The following is a 23600-nucleotide window of genomic DNA, read 5'->3' as shown; positions in this document are numbered from 1 at the left end:
ATGTGTGTAGAGTTTTTTATTGCTTTATTGTATTCCATTGAATAAAGGTGTCATAATTTATTTATCCCTTCTAGTGTGGATTGACATTTGGGCTGTTTCCAGTTTGTAACTATCACAAGCAAGTGAGGCAATAAACACCTTATACATATCTCTTAGTCCATGTGAGCAAGAGTTTCTCTAAGTAATTATCTAGGAGTGGTATTCCTAGGTCACAGGATGTGTAGCTTAACTTTTATTGTGTAACAATTTGCCAAAGACTTGCAGCACTTTCCACCCCCATCAATAGGGCAATGCCCATTGCTCCATGTTCTTACCAACATTTAATGCAGACTTTTGATTTTGGACAAACTGGTGGTTATAATTCTCATTATAAATTAACAAGAATCTACATATGTTCAGAATACTAGAACTAAGTCACTTAGGATCTCACAAATATCTTCTCCCATTTTAGACGCCTATTTTCACTCTATGGTGCTAGATGAATACATACTTTTAATTTAACGTAATCACCTTTAGTAATCTTATTTTTGGTTAGTTATTATACATTATTTTTTTAAAAAAGCTCTTCTACACCAAAGTCATGAAGATATTCTCCTATATTATCTTCTAAGAGTTTTAGAGTTTTGGTTATCTTTAGTCCTTTATTTAGGTCTGTTTAATGTCTCGATAACATTTTATAATATTCTATGTAGAGGTCTTTTATTATAATTATTGCCAGTGATATTTTTATTGTATATTTAAATTTTTAATTATTTGTGGTTGGCATATAGGAAGGCAAATGATTTTGTATATTACTTTTGTATCCAATAAACTTGCTAAAGGCTCTTATTGATTTTAATGATTTTTTGGTTTAGATTTTTTAGCTTTCACATTCACAGTTATATAATCTGCAAATAATAATCGTTTCCATTTCCCTCAAGCTTTATACCTTTTTCTTATTTCTTTCTTTATTTTTTGAAAAAAACCATGCTCACTAAATTTTTTAGTGCAAAACTGAACAAAAGAAGTGAGAGTAGCATTGCTTTAGTCACAGAAGGGAAAGCTTTCAAAGTTTCACAATTAAACATATATTTAACACAAGATTAATATGTACATTAATATATAACATACAATATAGGTTTATATATAATATATAGATATACAGACATACATTTCTATATTTATTTTAAAAGATGAGAAAGTTTCTATCTATTCATAGTTTCTGAGCTCTTTATAAAAATCATGAATATATATTGGTTTTTAAAACACCTTTACTTTTCTGAATCTTTTAAATTAGCATTCCATTTATTTTTAAAATGTATTAGTATCATGATTATATTACTATTTTCTTTTTTAATTAAAATTTTAAATTTATTATGTTACCATGAATTCAAGTGTCTCACTCAATATAACACCCTCACTCCCAACAAGCCCCTGATTATACCTCCTTTGCTCCCCTCTCCCTGACTCTTTCCTCCCCTTCTCTCTGGAATTTGCTGTCCTGTTATCTGTATCTCTGTGTTATGTATATATAATTTCATTAATCCCTTCACCTTCTCTGACCCTGTCCCCTCGTCCCCCTCCCCTCTGACAGCTGTCCCTCTGATCCTCATGACCCCATCTCTGCCTCTATTCCATTTCTCAGTTCACCTTGTTCATTAGATTCCACATATAAGTGAGATCATCTGATATTTTTTACTCTGTTTTCTAAAATTAAATAGACCTGCATTTCTGAAATAAGCCCCAATTTTTAATACTCTGTTAGGTCAGTTTGATATATATATATTTATATTTATGGAGGGGAACATATATATCTAAGTTCATGAATGGGCTTGTCTTGTAATTTTTTGTCCCCTGTACTGTCCTTGTCAGATTTGGTTATCAAGGTTATGCAAATTCACAAAATCAATTTGGAGCCATTCTTGCTTTTTCTATTAGTTAGAAAATTTTCTGTAAGATTGGAATTATCGGTTCCTTAAAAGTTTATTAAAATATTAGGTTAACGTTTTTATGAGAGAGGATTTAAATTACTGGATTTCTTTCTTTATTATTTGAGTTAATATTCTTATACATTATTTTTAATAGTATTTAATGCTTCTATTGTCAATTTGTATTTAAGTTATTTTGAAACTTGTCAAACCTTCTGAAAGGTTTAAGAATAATGAAAGTTGATACACCCTTCACCTAGATTCACTGATTGCGAACAGTTGGCCACATTCATGCTCTCCTGCTCGCTTGAACTCTATCTCCACCTCTTTCTCTCTCATATGCAAACGCATATATATGGTAAGTATATATATATATGCACACACTCACATTTTATTTTTCCCACATCACTTAAGAGTTAGCTGTAGCTATAATATTTCACTCTTAAAAATTTCACTGTGTATCATTTTCCTACTACCACTCTCAGGTAATTGGACATTGATATCACTCTATTATCTAATATACAATCTATATTCATATTTCCCTTCATGTTCCAATAGTATCATTTATAGGTTTAAAACACTTTTTTATTATTATTAAATGAGAGGCGGGGAGGCAGAGAGACAGATTCCCCCATGCAACCCAACGGGGATCCACCCAGCAAGCCCCTACCTGGCCGATGCTCTGCCCACCTGGGACTGCCGCTCCACTGCTCAGCCAGCAAGATATTTTAGCACCAGAGGTGAGGCAACGGAGCCATTCTCAGCACCTGGGGCCAACTTTGCTCAAACCATTTGAGTCATGGCTGCGGGAGGAGGAGAGAGAGAAGGAGAAGGGGGGAGAATGGAGAAGCAGATGGTTGCTTTTCCTGTTTGCCCTGACAGGGAATCAAACCTTGAATATCCACATGCCAGGCCGATGCTCTACCACTGAGCCAACCAGCCAGGGCTCTAACACATTTTTTTTTTTAATTCTACCAAATATTCAATAATTTTATTTTTTTTTAATGGGGCGACATCAATAAATCAGGATACATATATTCAAAGATAACAAGTCCAGGTTATCTTGTCGTTCAATTATGTTGCATACCCATCACCCAAAGTCAGATTGTCCTCTGTCACCTTCTATTTAGTTTTCTTTGTGCCCCTCCCCCCGTAACCACCACACTCTTATCAATGTCTCTTAGTTTCACTTTTATGACCCACCTACGTATGGAATAATGCAGTTCCTGTTTTTTTCTGATTTACTTATTTCGCTTCGTATAATGTTATCAAGATCCCACCATTTTGCTGTAAATGATCCGATGTCATCATTTCTTATGGCTGAGTAGTATTCCATAGTGTTCTAATACATTTTTAAATTAACTTCTGATCTAAGAAATTATCACGTTGCATTTTCCGTATCTCCTTAGCTTCCTTTACACAGGATAATTCCTAAGTTTGTTAAAAATACCTTTTATAGCATTGATGTTTTAAAGACAATTTTTAGTTTTTTAGAAATTTATTTCATCAGAGTTTTAAAATTTATCAAAATTTATAAATTATTGATAATATCATCTTATTATCTTTTAAATGTCTATAGCACATGTAGTTTTTCTTCTTTTTCATTGTCTACTTAATGTTGTATAGCTGTGTTTTATGTCTTTTTTCCTGGAAAAGTCATGCCAGATTTTTAAAATCTTATTTCAATGATTTTTCAAATAATTCAATAATATCTTCAAAATATCAACTTTGGCATTATTGTTCCTCTTTTGTTTGCTTTCTATTTTATTGTTTTGTCCTTTTAGTTATATTTTTATTTTAATTATTTTGAGGGCTATTTTAATGTTCTTTTATTGACTTCCTATGTTGAATGCTTAGTTCATTAAATGTGAATAATTTTAATTTTCTAATGCAAGTATTAAGGATATAACTTCCCTCTAAATATGTTCTGGCTATTGCTAAAAAGGTTTATATTTAATAACTTTTGTTCAGTTTTGTAATTCTAGTATGTTTTCTTCATTGATTTATGAGTATTTTAGTTGTATCTTTAAATAGCCAAACATAAAAGTTTAAAGCCATTTATCTTCTTACATTTTTGTTTTTGTTTTGTAACTTAAATGCATTGTAGACAGAAAATATGGTATAGATGTCAGGTTTTGAGTTGAATTGAGACTTGCTATATTGACTAATATAAATTGTTCTTGTGTATTTGAAAAGAATACATATTTTCTAGTGGTTGGGTGTGATGTGCTATAACATTCTTTTTACTTATCTTAAGTTTGCTATTTAAATCTTCTGTATCTTTACTTATTTTTGTCTACTTAATGTCACTTAACTAAAAGAAGTCTGTTAAAATTCCAGACTATGAATGATACATATTTCTACTTTTTCTTTAGTTCTTTCAGCATTTTGCTTTATTTCAAGGCTCCTTTCTTAAGCACATAGAAGTTTAGAATTGTTTTTATCATTCTTGTGAATTGAACATTTGATATTGATGTAGTAAACCTTTTTAACTTAAAGTTTACTTTGGTGGGTATTGATATAACTACTCTAATTTTCTTTTCATTAGTGTTCACTTTATATACCTTTATACATACTTTGAATTTTATCTTACTGAGTCCTTAGGTTTTAGACAATATACTTTAGTTACAGCTCTTACAATCAACATATAGTAGAATTATTGTTCCCAATCAGACCATCTTTGTCTTTTAACTGATGTTATTCCACTTACATTTTTAAGTATTTATATTTAGCTTTACCTACTAATTAAGTACTTTCTACATGTCTCACTGTTTCTTTTTCTACTTACACTTACTTTTTTGTTTTGTTTTTTGAGTTGATTGATTTATTGCTAGTGTGATTTTTCTCCTAATTTCATTTTCTTCAGTATACTTTCAGGGCAGTTATAGTATCTCCATTTACTTTTTCAGCGGTTGCACTGCCATTTGAGCATGCATACTTAACCACTTCTGACAATTTCTAGTGATCCCTTTAACTGACCTTCATCCTACACACTGGCCTGGAACCACGCTGACCCAATCTTCATATACAGGTGTACTAGATTCCTACAGAGAGTGACCATCCCAGCTCCTGGTTCCAGCAGCAGCCAGCAGTACCTCCCAAATTCTGAGGCTTTTTGTCTGTCTAACTGTGATCTCCAGTGAACCAAGCTCTGCCCTTCCCGTGGTGTACAGGTCTGGGTCCCAGGGGAAGTAGGGAGGATTCTTCCCTATCCGAGAAATGTTTCTTATTTCTGCTGTTTCTGAGTTTTTTCATTCTTTTTCATTTTCACTAGCTAATTTCATGTTACTCCAGTTCCCTGTCTATAATTCTCTGTATTAAATTTTCTATATTCAAATAACTGAGGGGTTTTTAATCTCCTGACAGGACCCTGGCTAATATATTTTCAAAAAACACATGTGCTATTATTGACCAATATTTTAATTCTGTCCTATTCCTTTGAAATTGACATTGCTCTTGTTATTGTATACTGTGAATATTTGTTTATATTTTAAAAAATAGTTATCAATACTTTTGCCTCCTCCCCATTTATATTAGTTTCTTCTTGTTGCTGTAACAAATTGCCAAAAACTGAGTGGCTTAAACCACACAAATTTATTATCGTACCATTTTATGGTCCAGAAGTCCAAAGCAGGTCTCATCGGGGCCCAGATGAAGGTGTTGGGAGAGTTGCATTCCTTCCTGGAAACTCCAGGGAGAATCCAGTTCCTTGCCCTTTCCAGCTTCTATAAGATGCTCACATCCCTTGGCTCCTGGATCTCTTCCTCCATCTTCAAAGTCAATATGTTGGGCCAAGTCTTTCTCCAACCTCCTCTTCTGTCCCTTCTTCCACATTTAAGGCCATCATGACTACATTGGATCCAGGCCTATCAGGTAATCCAGGATAATCTCCCTATTTTAAGGTCAGCTGACTGTCAACCTTAATTCCATCTGCTGCCTTAATTTTCTTTGTCATGTAAGGTAACATATTCATAGATTTAGAAGATTTAGATGTGGACATCTTGGGGTACAAGTGTTTTAATCTGCCTACCACACCATGTCTTTTTTTGCAATGCAAGAGCTTCCATCTGGGGTTATTTTTCTATTTCTTTATAATTTCAGTTCATAAGAGTAATTTTGATGATCACTTTTTTCTTTTCTTGCTGTGAAAATGGCTTGATTTCATTTTCATTGTTGAAAGACAGTTTTGGTGAGCATAGAACTGTAGTTTGCAAATTCTTTCAACATTTTGTGTTCTGATTCCTACTTTCTCTACACAAAATAAAGATCAAATTGCTTTTTTAATTATGCTTCCTTATATACCCCTTTTCTCCTTAATTATTTGGAAATTATTTGTTCTATATCTGATATTTAACAGCTTACCTTTAAAATTTTGACAAAAATTCTCGGTGAGCATAGTCTAAAAGTAATCCATATCTCTCTTCCCCTTTGGAATACATGCAGCCTAAACTATTTTAATTGTAATTTTTCTATTCTAGTTTCTATGTTATTTTTGCCTAATATTTTGTTACTATTTTGTTTATATGCCACTCAAATTACTTATTATTTTAACTATTATTTTTATTTTACTGTTTATATCTTGTTTATATCTAGTCCCATGTTTTTTTACTGGTCACAACTTCTTCTTTCATCTTAAAGATGAAGAGTGAGATCCTGTTGGTAAACTCAGTGCCGGGTGTCCTAAAGTGTCTTTATTTCATATTCATTCCTGAATAACAGCTCAGCTATTTCAATAATTTATTAATTACAGGTATGTTTTAAGCACTTTGAGGATACAGGCACTGGTCAGTTTCTGTGAAGAGTTTGAAAGAAGCTCTAATCTCTGTTTGTAAAGTACAAAGGTTAATATTCATTATATGTGTTGTATTGTATAAACCCTCAAATCTTTAATTATTGTTTACATAGTTGTTTTCTAAAAACCCTTCCTCTCTCTCTTTATTTTTTCTCTCTCTTCTAGGTAGCTGCAATATATTAAATCAACCTTTAGACCAAATTTAAGAGAATGCATTTAGTTTGGATTTTATTTTCTTATTTTTTCCCCACATGCTACTGAAAGGGATCCACCCAGCAAGTCCACTAGGGAGCGATGCTCTGCCCATCTGGGGTGTTGCTCCACTGCAACTGGAGCCATTCTAGTGCCTGAGGCAGAGGCCATGGAGCCGTCCTCAGTGCCCAGGCCAACTTTGCTTCAATGGAGCCTTGGCTGCAGGAGGGGAAGAGAAAGACAGAGAGAAAGGAGAGGGGGAGGGGTGGAGAAGCAGATGGGTGCTTCTTCTGTGTGCCCTGGCTGGGAATCAAACCTGGGACTTCCACACGCCAGGTTGATGCTCTACAGCTAAGCCAAATGGCCAGGGCTAGTTTGGATTTTAGTAGTTTGATTTAGGACTACTATTCATCCCCAAATTCTAAATCCAAAAAAGTGCTTGATATTTTTTTACAGCAAAGTCAGTTTTCAATATTCATTTGTTCATGGACTTCAGCAGGAATGGAACCATACTTTGCCATTTAGATGAGGCACTGGGTTTCTGATGTGATTTAATTCCTCTGCTGGCAAATATACCCTGTTTATCATGCGTCATCCAGGTGCAGTGCTGTTTCACGTTCCTGATATTGTAGAATATCATATGAAGCAGATATATTCTATACTATCCCCTTTGGACACATGATTCACTACACATAACCATGCTTACCTGGAAAAGATCTCTTAAATACTATGAAATTGAAAGACATAAAAGTTCAAAATGACTTAGGTGAAATGATTTCCTTGGAGCAGTCTGCCCAGTCAGCTCATCACCCTCAGTCTGTAAAGCTGTGAGAGAGGGAAAGCAGACATGGTAAATTCTCTTCAAACTGAGAAAGCAAATGACTGTTTAGCCCTTCATTTCTTTCATAGGAACCTGTCCATTGGGCTGTTTGTGTAAAAGGCATTTCCTGGCTCCTATCCTTGTCAGCTCCAGGCATTTTAAACATTGGTGTTTGCACACATACTAACCCTCATTGTGTAATTGGACATGTTGTAGAGAAAGAGTTCTGGACCAGGACTAAGGGGAACTAGAACCAAGCCCAGGCTGTATGACCTTAAGCTTCCATTTCTCATGTACAAAATGAAAACTACACTACCCACCTCTCAAGATACTCTGACACTGTCCCACCTCCACCAGTAGGAAGTTTTTGAATTTGGTAGCAAGATGCTCAAGCTACATGAATATATAAGTTCTCAATTTTTATAAGAAGAGTGTACATTTAAGTGGTTTTGCAATACAGTGTTTAGTGAAATAGCCAAAAAGCAATGATGCAGAAAAAATGCTCTGTTCAGAGAAGATTAACCATTCATTCATTCATTCATTCATTTATTCAATAACGCTCTAGCATCCATGTGTCAGGCACATTAGTCTCTCTTTTCTTAAGGTCTATATTCTACTGGGAAGAGACAAAATGAGCAAGTAAATTCATAAGAAAATATCAGCAAATAGTGATTGCAGGGAATTAGAAGAGAGCAATATTACTGAGAGCAACTGGGTGGTCTCTCTGGAAAGGTGATACTTAAGATGAGAACTGGATGTTTGTAATAGTCAGAAGGAAATATAATCCCAAAGAGTGGTTCAGCTCTAAGGCAGAGGAGACCTTGGTTTATTCAAAGGACCAAAGACCAGTGGACAAGGCGAGTAGTGTGAGAAGCTAGCAGGAGCAGATCAAGTAGGGCTTTCTGAGTTAAACTAAACTAAAATGTTTTCCTTTTATTTCAAGTGTGTTGGAGAGCCTCTTGGATTTTAAGGTAAATGTGCTGGGGAGTTAGGAGAACATGTCTATTGGAGGTAGGACTTAGTGGGTTAGGTGGGGAGGAGGAGGGAGAGATTATAGGAAGGTATATTAATTTATTAGGGCTGCCATAACAAAAAGTCACAGACTGGATGGCTTAACCAATTTATTTTCTCACAATTATGGAGGCTAGATGTCTAAGATCAAGCAGTTGGCAGGGCTGGTTTCTTCTGAGGCCTCTCTCTGGCTTACAAATGGCTATCTTCTTTGTGTCTTCACATGGTCTTCCTTCTGCTAAACATGTGAGTTCAAATTTCCTCTTCTTATAAGGCACTACTCATATTGGATTAGGGCCACCCTAATAACCTTATTTTAACTTAATTGCCTCTTTAAAGACCCTATCTCCAAATACAGTCACATTCTGATGTACTGGGGGTAGGACTCCACATATAAATTTTGGGGGGATATAATTCAACCCATGACAGTAGAGGATAGAGTGTGAGCAAACGCATAGGAGAAAAGTTGGTATGATGCCTTTTGACAGACAGTGAAGACAGCATACGGCTGTAGCATGGTTTACACATAATAGAGCCACAAGAAGACAGGTTATCAATGGAAGTTGAGGCCAGGTTAGTGAGGGTCTTGAATTCTAGTTAAGGAGCTTTAACCTTCTGCTATAGGTCATTGGGAGCCTGGGAAAGTATCTTAGCAGTGGGGGAGATCTGGGTATTGATGAATAAGCAGCTGGTTGTGTGAAGGCCATGCAGTAGAGGATGGAGACAGGGACAGCTTGGGGTATGAGCCTCAAATCAGGCCCTTGAAGACATAAAAGAAAGAAAGAAGTAAGGAGAATCTTAAGGGAAGAACTGCCATTAGTGGTTTTGACAGCAGAGAGACGACTCAATCCTGGGAAATTGTGGGAACACGTTAAAAAGCAGACTGCTGTGTAGAACTTGCACTGGGAGTACAGTCATGGTGACTCAGGGAAGTGCACTGTTCTCTATCCACATGTGTAGGTATAGCCACCATAGCTGAACACTTTGTCTCACTAGATGGAAAATCACTAGGTGGAAAGGCAGAGAGACCTCAGTTCAAATTCCAGATCCTTCTATGCATGATGATTAATTCTATGTGTCCACTTGATGGGGTCATGGAGTGCCCAGATATTTGACTGAACATTATTCTGGTTGTTTCAGATCAGATTAACATTTAGATTGATAGACTGAGTAAAGAAGATGGCCCTCTCTAATGTGGGTGTTCCTCATCCAATCAGTTGAAGGCCTGAATAGAATCAAAAGACTGATCCTCCCTCAGTAAGAGAATTCCTGGACCTCACTGCCATTGACCTGGGAACTTGATTTTTTTCCTGCCTTTGGACTGAAACTGAGATATTAGTTCTTCTGAGTCTCAAAGCTGCCCCACTTTGGAGTGAAACTACACCATTGTTTCTCCTGGTACTCAGACCTTCAGATTCTAACTGAAACTACATTATTGGATTTCCTGCACCCAGGATTTAGGTCATGAGACTTGTCAGCCTCCATAATTGCATGAATCAATTCTATCTATCTATCTATCTATCTATCTATCTATCTATCTATCTATCTATCTATCATCTATCTATCTATCTATCTATCTATCTATCTATCTATCTATCTAACTATTACACTGGGGAACAAAATTTTTGTTGCATCCACAAAAATACTTGTTCTTACCTAATTCGAGTGTGCTGATCTCAAATCTGACATTAGCTTTTCTCTGTAAGCTACAGTTTTTTTGCAATTCAAGATTTTAGGTTTTTACCTTATTGTAAAATTTTCAACATTTAGTTTAACATAATGAAGTAGAATGTCTTCTTGGGCATCATCTTTGTGAAAATATAATAATTTATATAATGCAGTAAATATACTAATACACTAAAAGATATGATTGCATCAGAATTTGTCTACAATTTCAAAATAGAACATATTGAAACACTTATTTGAATCATAAAATTTGCACAAAACTTACTTAAATCCTATTCAGGGAAAAATTTGCATTTGTAGCTCTTGTGTTTGTGTACTTGTTGAGGACAATCTCGTTTGATGCTCCAGCAGTAGTCTGCTCATCACTAACAGCTCCAAGATTTTTGGGAAACTTATCAAGGTGACTGTTCAGAAAGTGAATCTTAACGCTCATGTTATATCCAATGTCGCGGAAAGCCAACAGTATCCTTTGAACCAGAAATTCATAGTTTTCTGCTTTTTTGTTGCCAAGGAAGTTCTTTGTAACTGCCACAAAAGACTGCCATGCTGCTTTCTCCTCCTTGTTCATCTTCCTAGCAAATTCTTCATCACATATGAGGGGTTCAAATTTGAGGTCCATCAAATACACCTGCTTTTATCTTCTCAAAAGACAAGGCAGGAAAAGCAGAAATAATATGTTGAAAGCATTCACTTTCTCTATTCAAAGCCTGAACAAACTGCTTCATTAAGCCAAGTTTGATGAAAAGTGGGGGAAAAATGATCCTGTCTCGATTAACTACAGGTTCATTCACAATATTTTGCATCCCTACTTCCAGAGCTTTATGTTTCAGCCACTCCTTCTGTGTCCAGTGTTTCTCCTGAGCTCAGCTGTCCCACAAACACAGAAAGCAAGGATACTTCGTGAAACCTCTCTGTTGTCCTAGCAGGAAATTTACCATTTTAAGATCCACACAAATGATCCAGTTATGCTCCTCATACTTCAGAAAGTCGAAGACAATTTTTATGTCATTATAATCTTCTCGCAGATGAGTTGAATAACCAATTGGAACCACTGCATAAACATTACCGTTGTGTAGGAGAACACATTTCAGACTCTGTTTAGAGCTGTCAAGAAATAGCCGCCATTCTGTTGGACTGTAAGTGGTAACACCTAGCTGACTGAGAAGACTACTGATATCATGACAGTAAACAAAGTGTTTGTCTTCGGAAAAAAAGTCCATAAAAATTTGTTCACGCTTCCTGAAATGGGATACTTTAGCTGACCTGTGAAGTACATTCTTTTCTTGAAGCCTGGACGCTAATAACTCAGCTGCTTTCTTTGATAGTCCCAAATCTCTTACTAAGTCATTCAATTCGGGTTGGCTAAACTGCTGAGGAGTTAATGACTGCTTGGCATCAGAAGAAGACCCTTCAGATTCTACAACCATTTCCTCATGCATCTTATCAAAATACACTTGATCACCATGTTCACTTTCTTTGTTCTTAGAAGAAATAAAACCATTGAAAACTGGAACCGGGAGTGTCTCAGAGTGTGCGATAGGTCATATTGTTGAAGGAATATTAGGATATGCGATCATATGCCATTTTTTTCTTGCCAATGACCTTTGCATGGATCAGACAGAAATAACAGTCACTGCTGTGGTCCTTAGGTTCACGCCAAACCATGGGAATACCAAAAGGCATTCCTTTGCATTTTCCTTTTCTCCAGTCACGAAGCATTTCCTCACAATTATGACACACAATATGAGGAGCCCAATTCTTGTCTTGATCACCAAGGGGAACTTAAAAATAGGCAATATATGCACGTGTCACAAATGATGAAATATTGCGCCTTTGACATTGAAGTGTGTAACAGCCACATATATAACAGAAGGTGTCAGGACTATTTTTACATTTACGCCTACTAAAAGAAGCCATGATTCAATCTTAAAACAAAACAAGAGGGTGTTTTTATCAGACAATAATTTTTTACATTTAAAAACAACTACAGGCCCTGGCTGGTTGGCTCAGTGGTAGAGTGTCGGCCTGGCATGCAGGAGTCCCAGGTTTGATTCCCAGCCAGGGCACACAGGAGAAGCGCCCATCTGCTTCTCCACCCCTCCCCCTCTCCTTCCTTTTTGTCTCTCTTTTCCCCTCCCGCAGCCAAGGCTCCACTGGAGCAAAGTTGACCCGGGCGCTGAGGACGGCTCCATGACCTCTGCCTCAGGTGCTAGAATGGCTCTGGTTGCAACAGAGTAGCACCTCAGATGGGCAGAGCATCGCCCCCTGGTGGGCATGCCGGGTGGATCCCAGTCGGGCGCATGTGGGAATCTGTCTGACTGCCTCCCCATTTCCAACTTCAGAAAAAATACAACCCCCCCCCAAAAAAAAACTACAATTATGTAAAAGTGATGTTTGTAAAACAGTAATTGCCTTGTGGTTATGTTCAATCCAAGAATCGTTGCCCTTTAACTCCAATTTAAAAACCAATGCATTCCATTAACTATAACAAAGAAATTAAAATTGCATAAAAACTAGAGCATGGGCCCTGGCCGGTTGGCTCAGCGGTAGAGCGTCGGCCTGGCACGCAGGAGTCCCAGGTTTGATTCCCAGCCAGGGCACACAGGAGAAGCACCCATCTGCTTCTCCACCCCTCCCCCTCTCCTTCCTTTTTGTCTCTCTTTTCCCCTCCCGCAGCCAAGGCTCCATTGGAGCAAAGATGGCCCGGGCGCTGGGGATGGCTCTGTGGCCTCTGCCTCAGGCGCTAGAGTGGCTCTGGTCACAACATGGCGACGCCCAGGATGGGCAGAGCATCGCCCCCTGGTGGGCAGAGCGTCGCCCCTGGTGGGCGTGCCGGGTGGATCCCGGTCGGGCGCATGCGGGAGTCTGTCTGACTGTCTCTCCCCGTTTCCAGCTTCAGAGAAATGAAAAAAAAAACAAAAAAAAAAAACTAGAGCATGGGCCCTGGCCGGTTGGCTCAGTGGTAGAGCGTCGGCCAGGCGTGTGGGGGATCCGGGTTCGATTCCAGGCCAGGGCACATAAGAGAAGCGCCCATTTGCTTCTCCACCCCCACCCCCTCCTTCCTCTCTGTCTCTCTCTTCCCCTCCCGCAGCCAAGGCTCCATTGGAGCAAAGATGGCCCGGGCGCTGGGAATGGCTCCTTGGCCTCTGCCCCAGGCACTAGAGTGGCTCTGGTCGCGGCAGAGCGACGCCAAAAACAAATTTCAGATTTGGAATCAGCAATGCAGAAATATATAGAAAAAGTTCTAAAACCTCATGCAACAGAAAATGAAAATAAAAAAGTTTTCCAGTGTTATCTATCTATCTATCAGCTATCTATCTAATTATAGAGATATAGATGTATAGATATGTATATGTGTATCTATTTCTTTTTTAAAAGATTAATTGTATTTTATTTTTTGCTTTCTATTTAATTGTATTTTATGGTTAATATGGCACAGAGGGACAATGTGGCTGTGTTTTGCAATGTTAGGGAAAGTAGGAAGCTTGCCTCCCTTTTGGCTTCTTATTTATATCTATACCTATAGATATATAGATATGCATATGTATATCTATTTCTATAGATAGATATGTATATATATATTTCTATAGATCTTTATTTCTTTCTATATATAATGTACTGGCCCTGTTTCTCTGGAGAACTCTATTATCCAGTGTAACTCTGTATCTTCAAACCTTGGTTTCCCCAGGAATCTAATGGGACTAATAAATCACCTTTCAGAATTGTTTGAGGAGTAAATGAGGTGATCTGTATAATGTCTGCCTCATAGTAGCTGCTCAATAAATGGAACCTTTTTTCTCATTCCCTTAGTGGAACAAAGCTCTGAAATGACAGAGCAGATAGCTGTAGGTACTCACAGCTGTCGGGGAAATGTTAGCAAAGGTGCTGGTAGGGCTGAACCTGGCACGATTCCACGTGTGTCCATACCTGTCTTCATTTCTCCTGCATAGAAAACAACAAATACTGGACAAGGAAAAGTCAGGAAATAAGCCTCCAACAATCTGTGTGATCCTGGGTGAGTTTCCACTGTCACTATCAATAGCTGTTTCTGGTGGTTCTACTATTTGGTAGGGAAAGCCCTTTATAATTCATTTAACCTTGAAAACAACCCTGTTACATTAGTCCCAATTTATGCAGGAAGAAGCTAAGGTTCAAACAGAGTAAGTAGCTTTCTTGAGTCATACATAGTTAGAAAATGGTAGAGTTGAGTTAGGAATTTAGGATTTTTTTGATTCTAAAAATTATTTTCTTTCCACTAAGCTCCACTGGTTCCTTCCATTGGCTGCGGTAAATCTCAACATTTGAATTATCAAATTGGGACTAATTACACATACTTACCTCACATGTTTCCCTTTTCTCAGACATTGTTGTAGGGAACAAATAATAACAAATGAGAATAAGTATGTTCCAGTTATTCTTGATGTGTTATAAACCATCTCAAAATGTAGTGATATAACCAAACATTTTCTTAGACTCACGCAATCTGGGGATCAGGAATTCAGGTGGGGCATAGTGGGAACAGCTTACTGTTTCTTTTTGTTTTAATTGAATTTATTGGGGTGACTGTTTTTTGATGTCTGAGGCTCAATCGGGAAGATTCAAACAGCTGAAGGTGACTCAGAAGCTAGGCAATAGAATTATCTGGGGGTTCTGGGATGACTCAAATGTTGGACTCACTTGGGGCTGGCAAGGCATCTACAGGTAGCTTTTCCACATGACTTTGGATCCTCTCAACGTGGCAACCTCAGGGTTTTTGGACTTTGTACATGGAGGCTCCAGTCTCCAAAAGCATCATAGTGCACAGGCTGAATGACCTTTATGATCTAATCTTGGAAGTCACACAGCATCAGTTCTGCTAAGATGCTATTGGTGGAAAGCACAAGACTGCTCAGATTCAAAGAGAGGAGAGAGAGACCTCACCCTTCAATGGGTGAGGTCTGAATTTTATGGATTTTTTTTTTTTAAACCACCACAGGCTCAAGGAAAGTATAGGAGACTGTCTGTACAGGAATAATTTCTTGTTATAATCAATGACATCTTTGTTTTCAGTTAGGACTCTCTGCCTTGCCAAGCATAGAACAGTCATGTCTAAACAATGTTGAACACAAACTGGATTTGACCGTGAACAAGCTTTCTTGCTTTTTCCTGAAGAGAAATGTCTCAAGTTTAAAAGCTGCTTGGCAGCAGCAGCGTCTGCACAGCACTAAAACATCTGAGAGCAAAGCTGAAAATTCTGTAACCTGTCCAGTCGTTTGTGGGTGATGAAAGCCTGGCTTGGCCTGCCTAGATGGGGAAGGGGAACAGTAACTGACTCCAAGTTCTCTAAGAATCAGCTTTTCAACATTTCTTTTAAAATTAACTACTTTTATTTGACTTAAATTTGGGTCATGTAAAAAAGCCTCTGTTTAATTTTCCTTTTAAAAATAAGTTTCCATAGCTGGTATAATTTATTTATTTTCTTCAGTTATTCAGATTACATTATTCAGGGACTGTGTTTTGGTGTTTAATTGGGCAAAAGGCATTAATGACCCTGGTGAAGATGAGATGGAATGATTGTATTTATGTAAGTCTTGTTTCTGTTAGATTTTTTTTTGTTTGTTTTTTGGAAAGAGGGGAGTTATTTATTTATTTAAAAGTGTTGACCCAAATAAACTGTCTGAGATTTATTTATGCATCACCAGATGGGGCCCTGGGCTTGGGGCTTAACCTTACATCAATCATCCTGTTTACCATAAAGGAACATGTCCCAATAGTGAGTCAAGAATAAAAAGTGCAGCCTCAACAAATTCAGAAGTTTGTATCACTTTGGTGACATTTGGTTATTTCAATGGTCATTATTCGGAGGTGATAATGGATGAAGATTTTTAAAAAATCAACCCCCCCAGGATACCATTTCTGACTTGAAATTATTTTGTTGTTGTTGCTTACTTACCTTCCATGCTTCTCTCAAAACCATGCTGTGTGGGAGAAGGGTGCAATTTGGAATCAGGCTGACATGAATTCATGTTCTGCACAATTATGTGAGTGAAGATAAGTTACTCAAACTTTCTGAGCCAGTAATTTAGTTATAATAAGATAGGGAAAATAACACCTGTTGTTGCAGGGATTAAATAAAGTATGGAATGTAAAACCCTGTCACAAAGCCTGGCACCAAGTGAATAGGGATGCATTAGCTGCTGAGTTGTTTTACCCACTTTTTGCAGCTTCATTAGTCCAGCAGAAGCAGAGAACACAACAATGCTTCATACAGACATAGTGGTTTTGAAGCTCTTGTGGGCTATTTCCAAGAATTGAATTTATTCACCTTCATCCCTTCTAAACCAGGTTGTTGGTGCCTTTCTCCCAAACGAAACAAATCAGAATTATGACTGTCATTTCAGAGACTTAGGAAATAAAGATAAGAGGAAGACATTTTTACATTTATTGGACATTGATTAAGTCCCAGGCAACATACTGGGTGTTTCACATACATTTTCTCATTTACTTCTTATAATGACCTTAGGGGAAGGTGTAATGCTCCTTAATCAATTACCCTAAAATATAGTGGCTTAACGCAACAACCATTTATTATTTCTCATCTGGGCAGCTCTGATGTGAGCTAGACATGGCTGATCTTGCCTGGGCTTGCTCATGTGTTTGTGGTCAGCTGATGGGTGAGCGGGTATAGACCAGACTAGGATGGCCTTAGCGGGCTGAGACAGCTTGCTCTACCCACTGTGTACTCTTACCTTCTTGCAGGTTATCTTGGGCTTGTGCTCATGGTGGTGGCAAGGGTCCAAGAGACCCCTGCATGTTACTGTCTTACTGGCCAAAGCAAGTCATGTGACTAACCTCTGAGTTAGGATGGGAGAGCACACCCAAAGGGAATGGGTTCAAGAAGGCATAAAAACTGGGGACCAAGTTACTAGCTTGATCTGCCTCGGTAGGTATCACTCCTACACCCGTTTGTAGAGTAGGAGATGAAGGCTAGCAATGCTGTACCTCTTGTGCATTGGCCTGCCCTCTAGTATCCGGCTGTGTTCTTTCCTAGTGATCTACATGGGTTGGGAATGTTTTACAATCAGCTGTATTTCTCCCTCTTTCCCATTATTTGGTGTGCATTTGAAATTTCATGTAAGATTTTTAGGACTAACCAATTAGTGCTAATGAAACCCAATAGAATGACATCACAGGGTAAATCAGTAAGGTAAGTCTACTTATTAGAAAAAATGAAGGGGAGGCAGTTATGTGATCGGATGGAGCATAAATGGAAGAAAATGATACAAATTTTATATTTCTCTGTTTGCGTGTTTCCCTGATTTTGCCTGGGTCAGCTACCCCTTCTCTCCATGTCATCTTCTCTGAATCCTGACCCCCAGTCTGAAAAAGGCAGGTTTCTGGCATTGGCCTGGGGCATTTTTTAGCTCTTTGACCTTGGGCAAGAAAGTTACCTAACTTCTCTGAGCCTCCATTTCCTCATGTGTCCAATGAAAATAATAGCACAGTTGCTGTTTGTGTGGGTTAAAGGAGACCTGCAGGTGAAGTGCCCTGCCTGATATAAACTGCAGTGATTCATAACTGTTTCCCCACCTCCCCCAAGCACTTCTTGTTACCTGGAAATGCAGAAGTTTGGCCTTCACAGCTGTGCAGTCGCCAGGTGAGCTGCCGGGGTGGTGCAGAGAGAGTGAGCAGCATGAGGGCGGTTAATGGATTTTATGGCTCTGTTTAGTACCCCAAACTACAGTTATTATTTATAGAATGCTGTTTAAACACTGTTGCCATATATATATATATATATATATATATATATATATATATATATATATATATATATATATATATATGGTTAATTGATTTGTTTGTATAAGCTCATACTTAGCAACATAAAGATTTTGCAGGCCTGTAACACTTAAACTTACAAAGCATTGTAATTGCCATTTACTGCCCTCTCTTGCTTTTCAGACAGGAGCCAGGCCTTTGAGGAGAGGACTGACAACTCTCCTGGTCTTTGCATCTCTAAGGTCTAATCTGGCAGAGTGAAGCAACCTGCTATGTCGGTACTCAGTAAATATGTTGACTCAATAAATAAATATCTTTTTGTTTATCTATTTCTCTTATTTCCTTATTTATTCCTTTTAAGCCCTGTACTGTGTATGATATTGGCACTATGGAATGCAAATATGGCCAAGGATTTCTTCTGAGCTATTAGTTAATGTTTATTGAATACCTTTCTGAACCTTGTGTGGCCTGGGAGTGGTGGGGGCTGTCAAGAGGAGCTTGATCCCTGCACTCAGCGAACTGACATTCCTCAATGACATGAGGTGTTACAGGCATGATGTCAGGTGGCCTGGTCTTAAGGTGTGCGCAGTGAGAACATAAAGGTGGTGACTTCTGGCCTGGGCACCATACTGCAGGTAAGGTTATGTGTGGTCCCCAGTGTACCTTCAGCGGGCCCAGTACCGCCACTTTGCCTTTTCTGATCCGGTCTATCAGCGCCTGAGAGCCACGGCAGCCCGTCTCTCCACGATGGCGCGGAATCTGCCCGTTGCCCTCCGGGTCCGCGGGGATTTACCCTGCCGGACAACTCAGAGCTGCACTCACGCTTTTCAAATCTCTCGTGGGCCTGGCGCCCTCCCCAGACCAGACGGCAGAGAGCATCCAGAGACCCAGCCAAGAGCATCACCCGCAGCGACGCCGCCTGCCCCTCCGCCCGGGTGTCAGCTCCAAGGGCGTGGCAGGGCAAGTCCCAGGCTGCCCCGCAGACGACGCTTAGGCCCCAGGTGACCACTTTCTGAGGGAGCCCGCCACCCCCTGAGGCGATCACTTGGAGCGCCGGAGCTGGGGCGCGGGCCGGAGGGCTCCCCGGGGCCCCCACCAGGGGCTCCGGGAGCTGAGTCCTGGCTGGAGCAGAAGACTGAGCGTGACGAGGACGCAGGAAAGTTGGGGTCGGGGCCGCGGAGCCGGGAGCGCGGAAGCCGGGGCCGGTGTCCACGTCTCATGAATATGCAGGAGCCGCCTCCCTCCCTCCGTGACGTCACGGGCCGTCCCGGGGTGAGCGCCGGAGCCGCTCCGGGTTCGAGCCAGTGAGCGCGGCTCCAGTCGGCGAGCGAACCGCGCGGCGGCGGCGGCACCGGAGGCCGAGCGCGGCGGCGCACGAAGCGCACGCAGCGGAAAAGGCGAGGCGGCCCGCGGCCGGGCGGGCACCGGGAGGCGCAGCCGGCGCGGGCAGCAGGCGGCAGAGCCGGCTCGGCGGCGGCGGCGAGGATGCTGGCTGGGAGGCTGTGCTGCGCGCTGCTCCTGCTGGCGCTGGGCGTGGGGAGCGGCCGCGGCGGCGGCGGCGGCGGGAGCAGCCGGCGGCGCCGCCTCCTCGCGGCTAAAGGTGGGTGCTGGGGAAGTTTCCTTCTCTCGGAGTGGGGAGCTGGGCCAGGCCGGAGGGTGCGCGCGGCGGGGACCCGGGCTCACGCTAGGTTTGCTCAACCCCCTTGCCGCAGCTTGCCGGGCCTTGGTGCGGCCGGCGTCCCCGAAGTGAGCGCCCTGCGCCGGGGACCAGGGAGGTTTCACCTGCAGACTCCGGCTCACTTCGGGGCGGGGTCCAGGGACCGAGCTTGGGGGAGTGCGGACAACTTTGGGGGCTGTTGGCGCTGGGGTGGGGGCGTACTGGGTGAGTCGCGGGCTCCGACTCCGAACGGCTCGAGCAGGACGCTGGCGCGGGGAGCAGAGGCGATTGTCTGCTCCAGCCGGGAGGGAAGAATCAGTGGCAGTGCCTTCAAAGGAGGGAGCAGAGCTCTTCTCCCAGCTCGGGGATGGGGTGGAAACTTGCGGGCTGCAGGGGAAGCCCCCCTGGCTCGCCTCAGGCTCGCCCAGGGCAGGTCTGGCTCCCCTGGGAGCGCGCGCCCTCTGGGTGGGCTACGGAGTCTGGAAGAAGTGCAGCGTGTGACGCTCCCCACTGCCTCTCCGACTGCGCTCCGGCTCCGGAGGACAGGGAAGCCTAACCTGGCGCCTCTCCCCTCCCTCCCCTGTTGGGTAGGAGATCTTGTCCTCACCATACCCGCCCCGAAAAAGCAAGATCTCGGCGAACGCCCGGTGCTGTCTGGAGACGAGGCTGACGAACAGCGGAGTTTGACAGCTGCTTGGGAGAGCGGGGAGAAGCGCTGGAATGGGGGCGCCTGGAGGGCGGATATGAAAAAGGAGGTCACGTGCATGCAGGACCTTTTAGGGAGAGGCAAGCGAGGAGCAAAACGAGGGTGGGTGGCGGCGGGCGCAGGAGATGCAGTATAGATCTGGGCTCGAGCGCCCAGCTTTGTGATAACTTGTTGATTCTGTGCTCTGTTGACAAGGAGGGCTTGCGTTTGGTTTGACGGCTGTGACCAAATCTGCCAGGTAACATGGTCACTGGAATCTTCTCCGACCATCATCAGAGGGTAGAGGGGTTTGCATCTGTAGGTAAAGAGGCTCCCTGTTAGAGGCAACCTGATTTGCAAGCTGGCTTTGAGCCATAGCTTACCAGTCAGGGAGGGAATGTATACCTGGTTTAATTATTCTCGGGAGGATGAGAAGAGTGAGACCGTTAACCTTCTCTGAGCATGGGAAATGCCTCTTTTGCAGCTCGAGTGATAGATTTGACAACAGCAGAGTTTCTATTTCTCCTGTAATCTTTTAATTCTTTTGGCGACATTGTTTCCAAACTGTTTCATCAGCAGACATCACTTCTTTTCATCAAGTTCTCCCCACCTCTCCCATAGTGGAGAGGCTGTTTCTATTTTGGGAAACAATAAAGAAAAACTTATTATTAAAATAAGTTGCTGATAGGAAGGGGTCATTCTGAGAGACTTGGTGAAAACAAATAAAAACCAATGTACTTCCAAACCTCTTCCCCAATATAGACAATTAAACAGGCAAATGACATATTTTTGATTATTTTCCATCACTTCGTAGAAGAGCAAATGGTGTATGTATAAGCAGATGTCTACGATGAGGGGAGGTCACAGCAAAGAAGAAAGGGGACACACTTGTGTGGGAAGACTTGGTGTGCACATGCGTTGCACAGTTCTTGGGTCAGACTGGAAAGCTTTGTAGAAATAAGGAATACTAAAAAGGAAAAAAATCCAGGCTTTCAGTGATTCATGTTTATGTGAACAATTATGTTCATTTTAACCAACACTTTTTATATTCCCGCTTAGGACATATCTATTCATTTCATAGTGAAAGGAAGCCATTTGTCTTTCCAGTGTAAAAAGTTGGCCGGCTCTGCCGGGTGATACCCCACTTCTTCTTACTTCTTCCAACCACTGGGGGGCTGCAAAGAGCGCTGTAAGCAGCATTTCTTTTTTCTTTTTTTTTTTAAAAAAGACAAATGGGTAGTATTTGATCAAAACAGAAATGTTTATTATGACACGTTAGTTGGTATTTATAGGACCGACTTTCCTTATTACAGCGCACTTGAATTTTACATTTTCAAATCTCCTATAATGTCTGAAGAATATTTGATATCATAAAGGTAAGGTTCATAATAATGCACCCTGCCACTGACTGCCATTGCTAAGGTTTATATCATTACTATTCCCATCACTGAAAAAGAGAAGTCAGGAAGGCTTGTGAAGAATATTGAATAAAAAATAGCTTTCTTCTTCTATACAATTCTGTATTCATGTGTAGAAGAAAATTGGGAGTGTGGCGTCACGCTGCCTGGCAGAGTTGAATGCACCCTCCGGACAACTGTCTGGAAGCACGCCCTCCTGGCGTTGGGCTCATGTAAGATATCATTTCTATGGTACCCAGCTTGTTCTGCTTTTGTGTTCCTTGCTTCTTGCTGTAGAAAATTGAGTAGCTAATCACAGCAACTGTTTAGGGCTTTCACAGAATTACTGCTCTTTCAGCATAAACATATTCCTGATTTTGGAAATACTACAGTGGCCAGACATTTATTAAAACTGCTTCCCTGTACTCACCCATGTAGTGGCTATTTTAAAAGGACAAGCACTTCTTGAAAAGATGAGTTCCATGCACCTGTTTTATGAAAAAAACTGGGAAGGTGTTATGGACCCAAATAGTCTCTGGGACAGAGAAAGATATGTCTTATCCCAGCAAAAGAAGACAGTGCAATCTAGATAAACATCTTAAGGTTTGTGCTAGATTTAGTGATGTGTCAGTGGCCTCATGTTTCAAGGAACTGGTACACAATTCCTTTACGGTTCTCAACACCCAGGCATAGGTTGTTCAAGAGAGTACCCGGGTATAGTCCATCAGCTGTTATAGTGCCCACCTGTGTACCCAGAGCCAGGCTCAGATCTCTAAAGGGTCCTTAGCCCATATCAGGAGACCTCTCCCTATGCCCATCTCATCCCTGGCTTTTGTTGAGATTTTTTATCTAGTTGGAGAAACAAGACTTTTATGTGGAAATTTTAAAAGTAACAGCAAACAAGATCTTTTTAAAGTATAATACTATGTGGTGGGAATAGACACATGGGAGATGGAAATAGAAAGAGGGTATGCAAGGGCAGCACTTGGTAATAGGGAGGGGAGAAGACAGAGCAGAATTATAACAGTAGTAGTATAACTGTAGTAATTGTAGTTTATGGGACACCTCCTTAGTATGTAACAGGCACTGTGCTAATCCCTTTACCTAAAGTTGCCTCCAATTTTACAACCCTTGCGAGGCTGGTGTCAGCCCATTTCACGGATGAAGAACTAAGTATGAGACAGGGTAAATGACTTGTCAAGACTACCAGTAGAGGGCATGGTGCTGGGGTAAGAATAAGAAGGATCACATGCCCAGTGCCGCCTGACTATCATCAGATGTTCTCTCTCCCCTTTGGTTTCAAAAGCAGATCTAGCAACCACAGGGAAGCTGAGCTGATTGTATATCTGAGTTCCCCATGAGCCCCATGGTCCTGCCCATAGCAGTAGGAGAGTCCAGGGATGTTGCTCAGAACCTGCTGGTGAGGTGAGGAAAGCGGTCGTTGCTTTTATCAACGGCAACCAGTGTTTTTGCTTTGAGCAGCAGCCTCATCCTCCCTCCCACAGATTCAAAAACCATGCTTGCATATTCCAAATGGCACATTGCAGAACTTCCTACAGGGGTGAAGGTGGTATGGAATTTTTATGGTGAATTGTTCTAAATCATCTCTGGCCAAGTAGCATGTTTCCCCTACGGGCATGAAAGTTATTTCTTACAAACGACCAAAAGCCCTCAGCAATGCATCAGAGGGGGTAC

The 23600-nt window shown here is 41.0% G+C and overlaps 1 protein-coding gene across 3 annotated transcripts in view; it reads left to right on the top strand.

The window, feature by feature from the left end:
• The first annotated feature begins 19421 nt into the window (after nucleotides 1–19421).
• CLSTN2 (calsyntenin 2) overlaps nucleotides 19422–23600 on the top strand; it is a 670874-nt gene continuing 666695 nt past the window's right edge. For all 3 annotated transcript variants that reach the window (XM_066350512.1, XM_066350511.1, XM_066350513.1), the window contains exon 1: nucleotides 19422–19766. In XM_066350512.1, coding sequence (XP_066206609.1) covers nucleotides 19652–19766 — 115 coding nt within the window. In that variant the 5' untranslated portion in view covers nucleotides 19422–19651. The remainder of the gene's footprint in view (nucleotides 19767–23600) is intronic.

This window comes from Saccopteryx leptura, chromosome 10 (genome assembly GCF_036850995.1).
Source record: "Saccopteryx leptura isolate mSacLep1 chromosome 10, mSacLep1_pri_phased_curated, whole genome shotgun sequence".
In the NCBI taxonomy this organism is placed as follows: Eukaryota; Metazoa; Chordata; class Mammalia; order Chiroptera; family Emballonuridae; genus Saccopteryx; species Saccopteryx leptura.
Note: the sequence above shows the minus strand (reverse complement) of the source record. Positions and strands in the feature narration are given on the sequence as shown.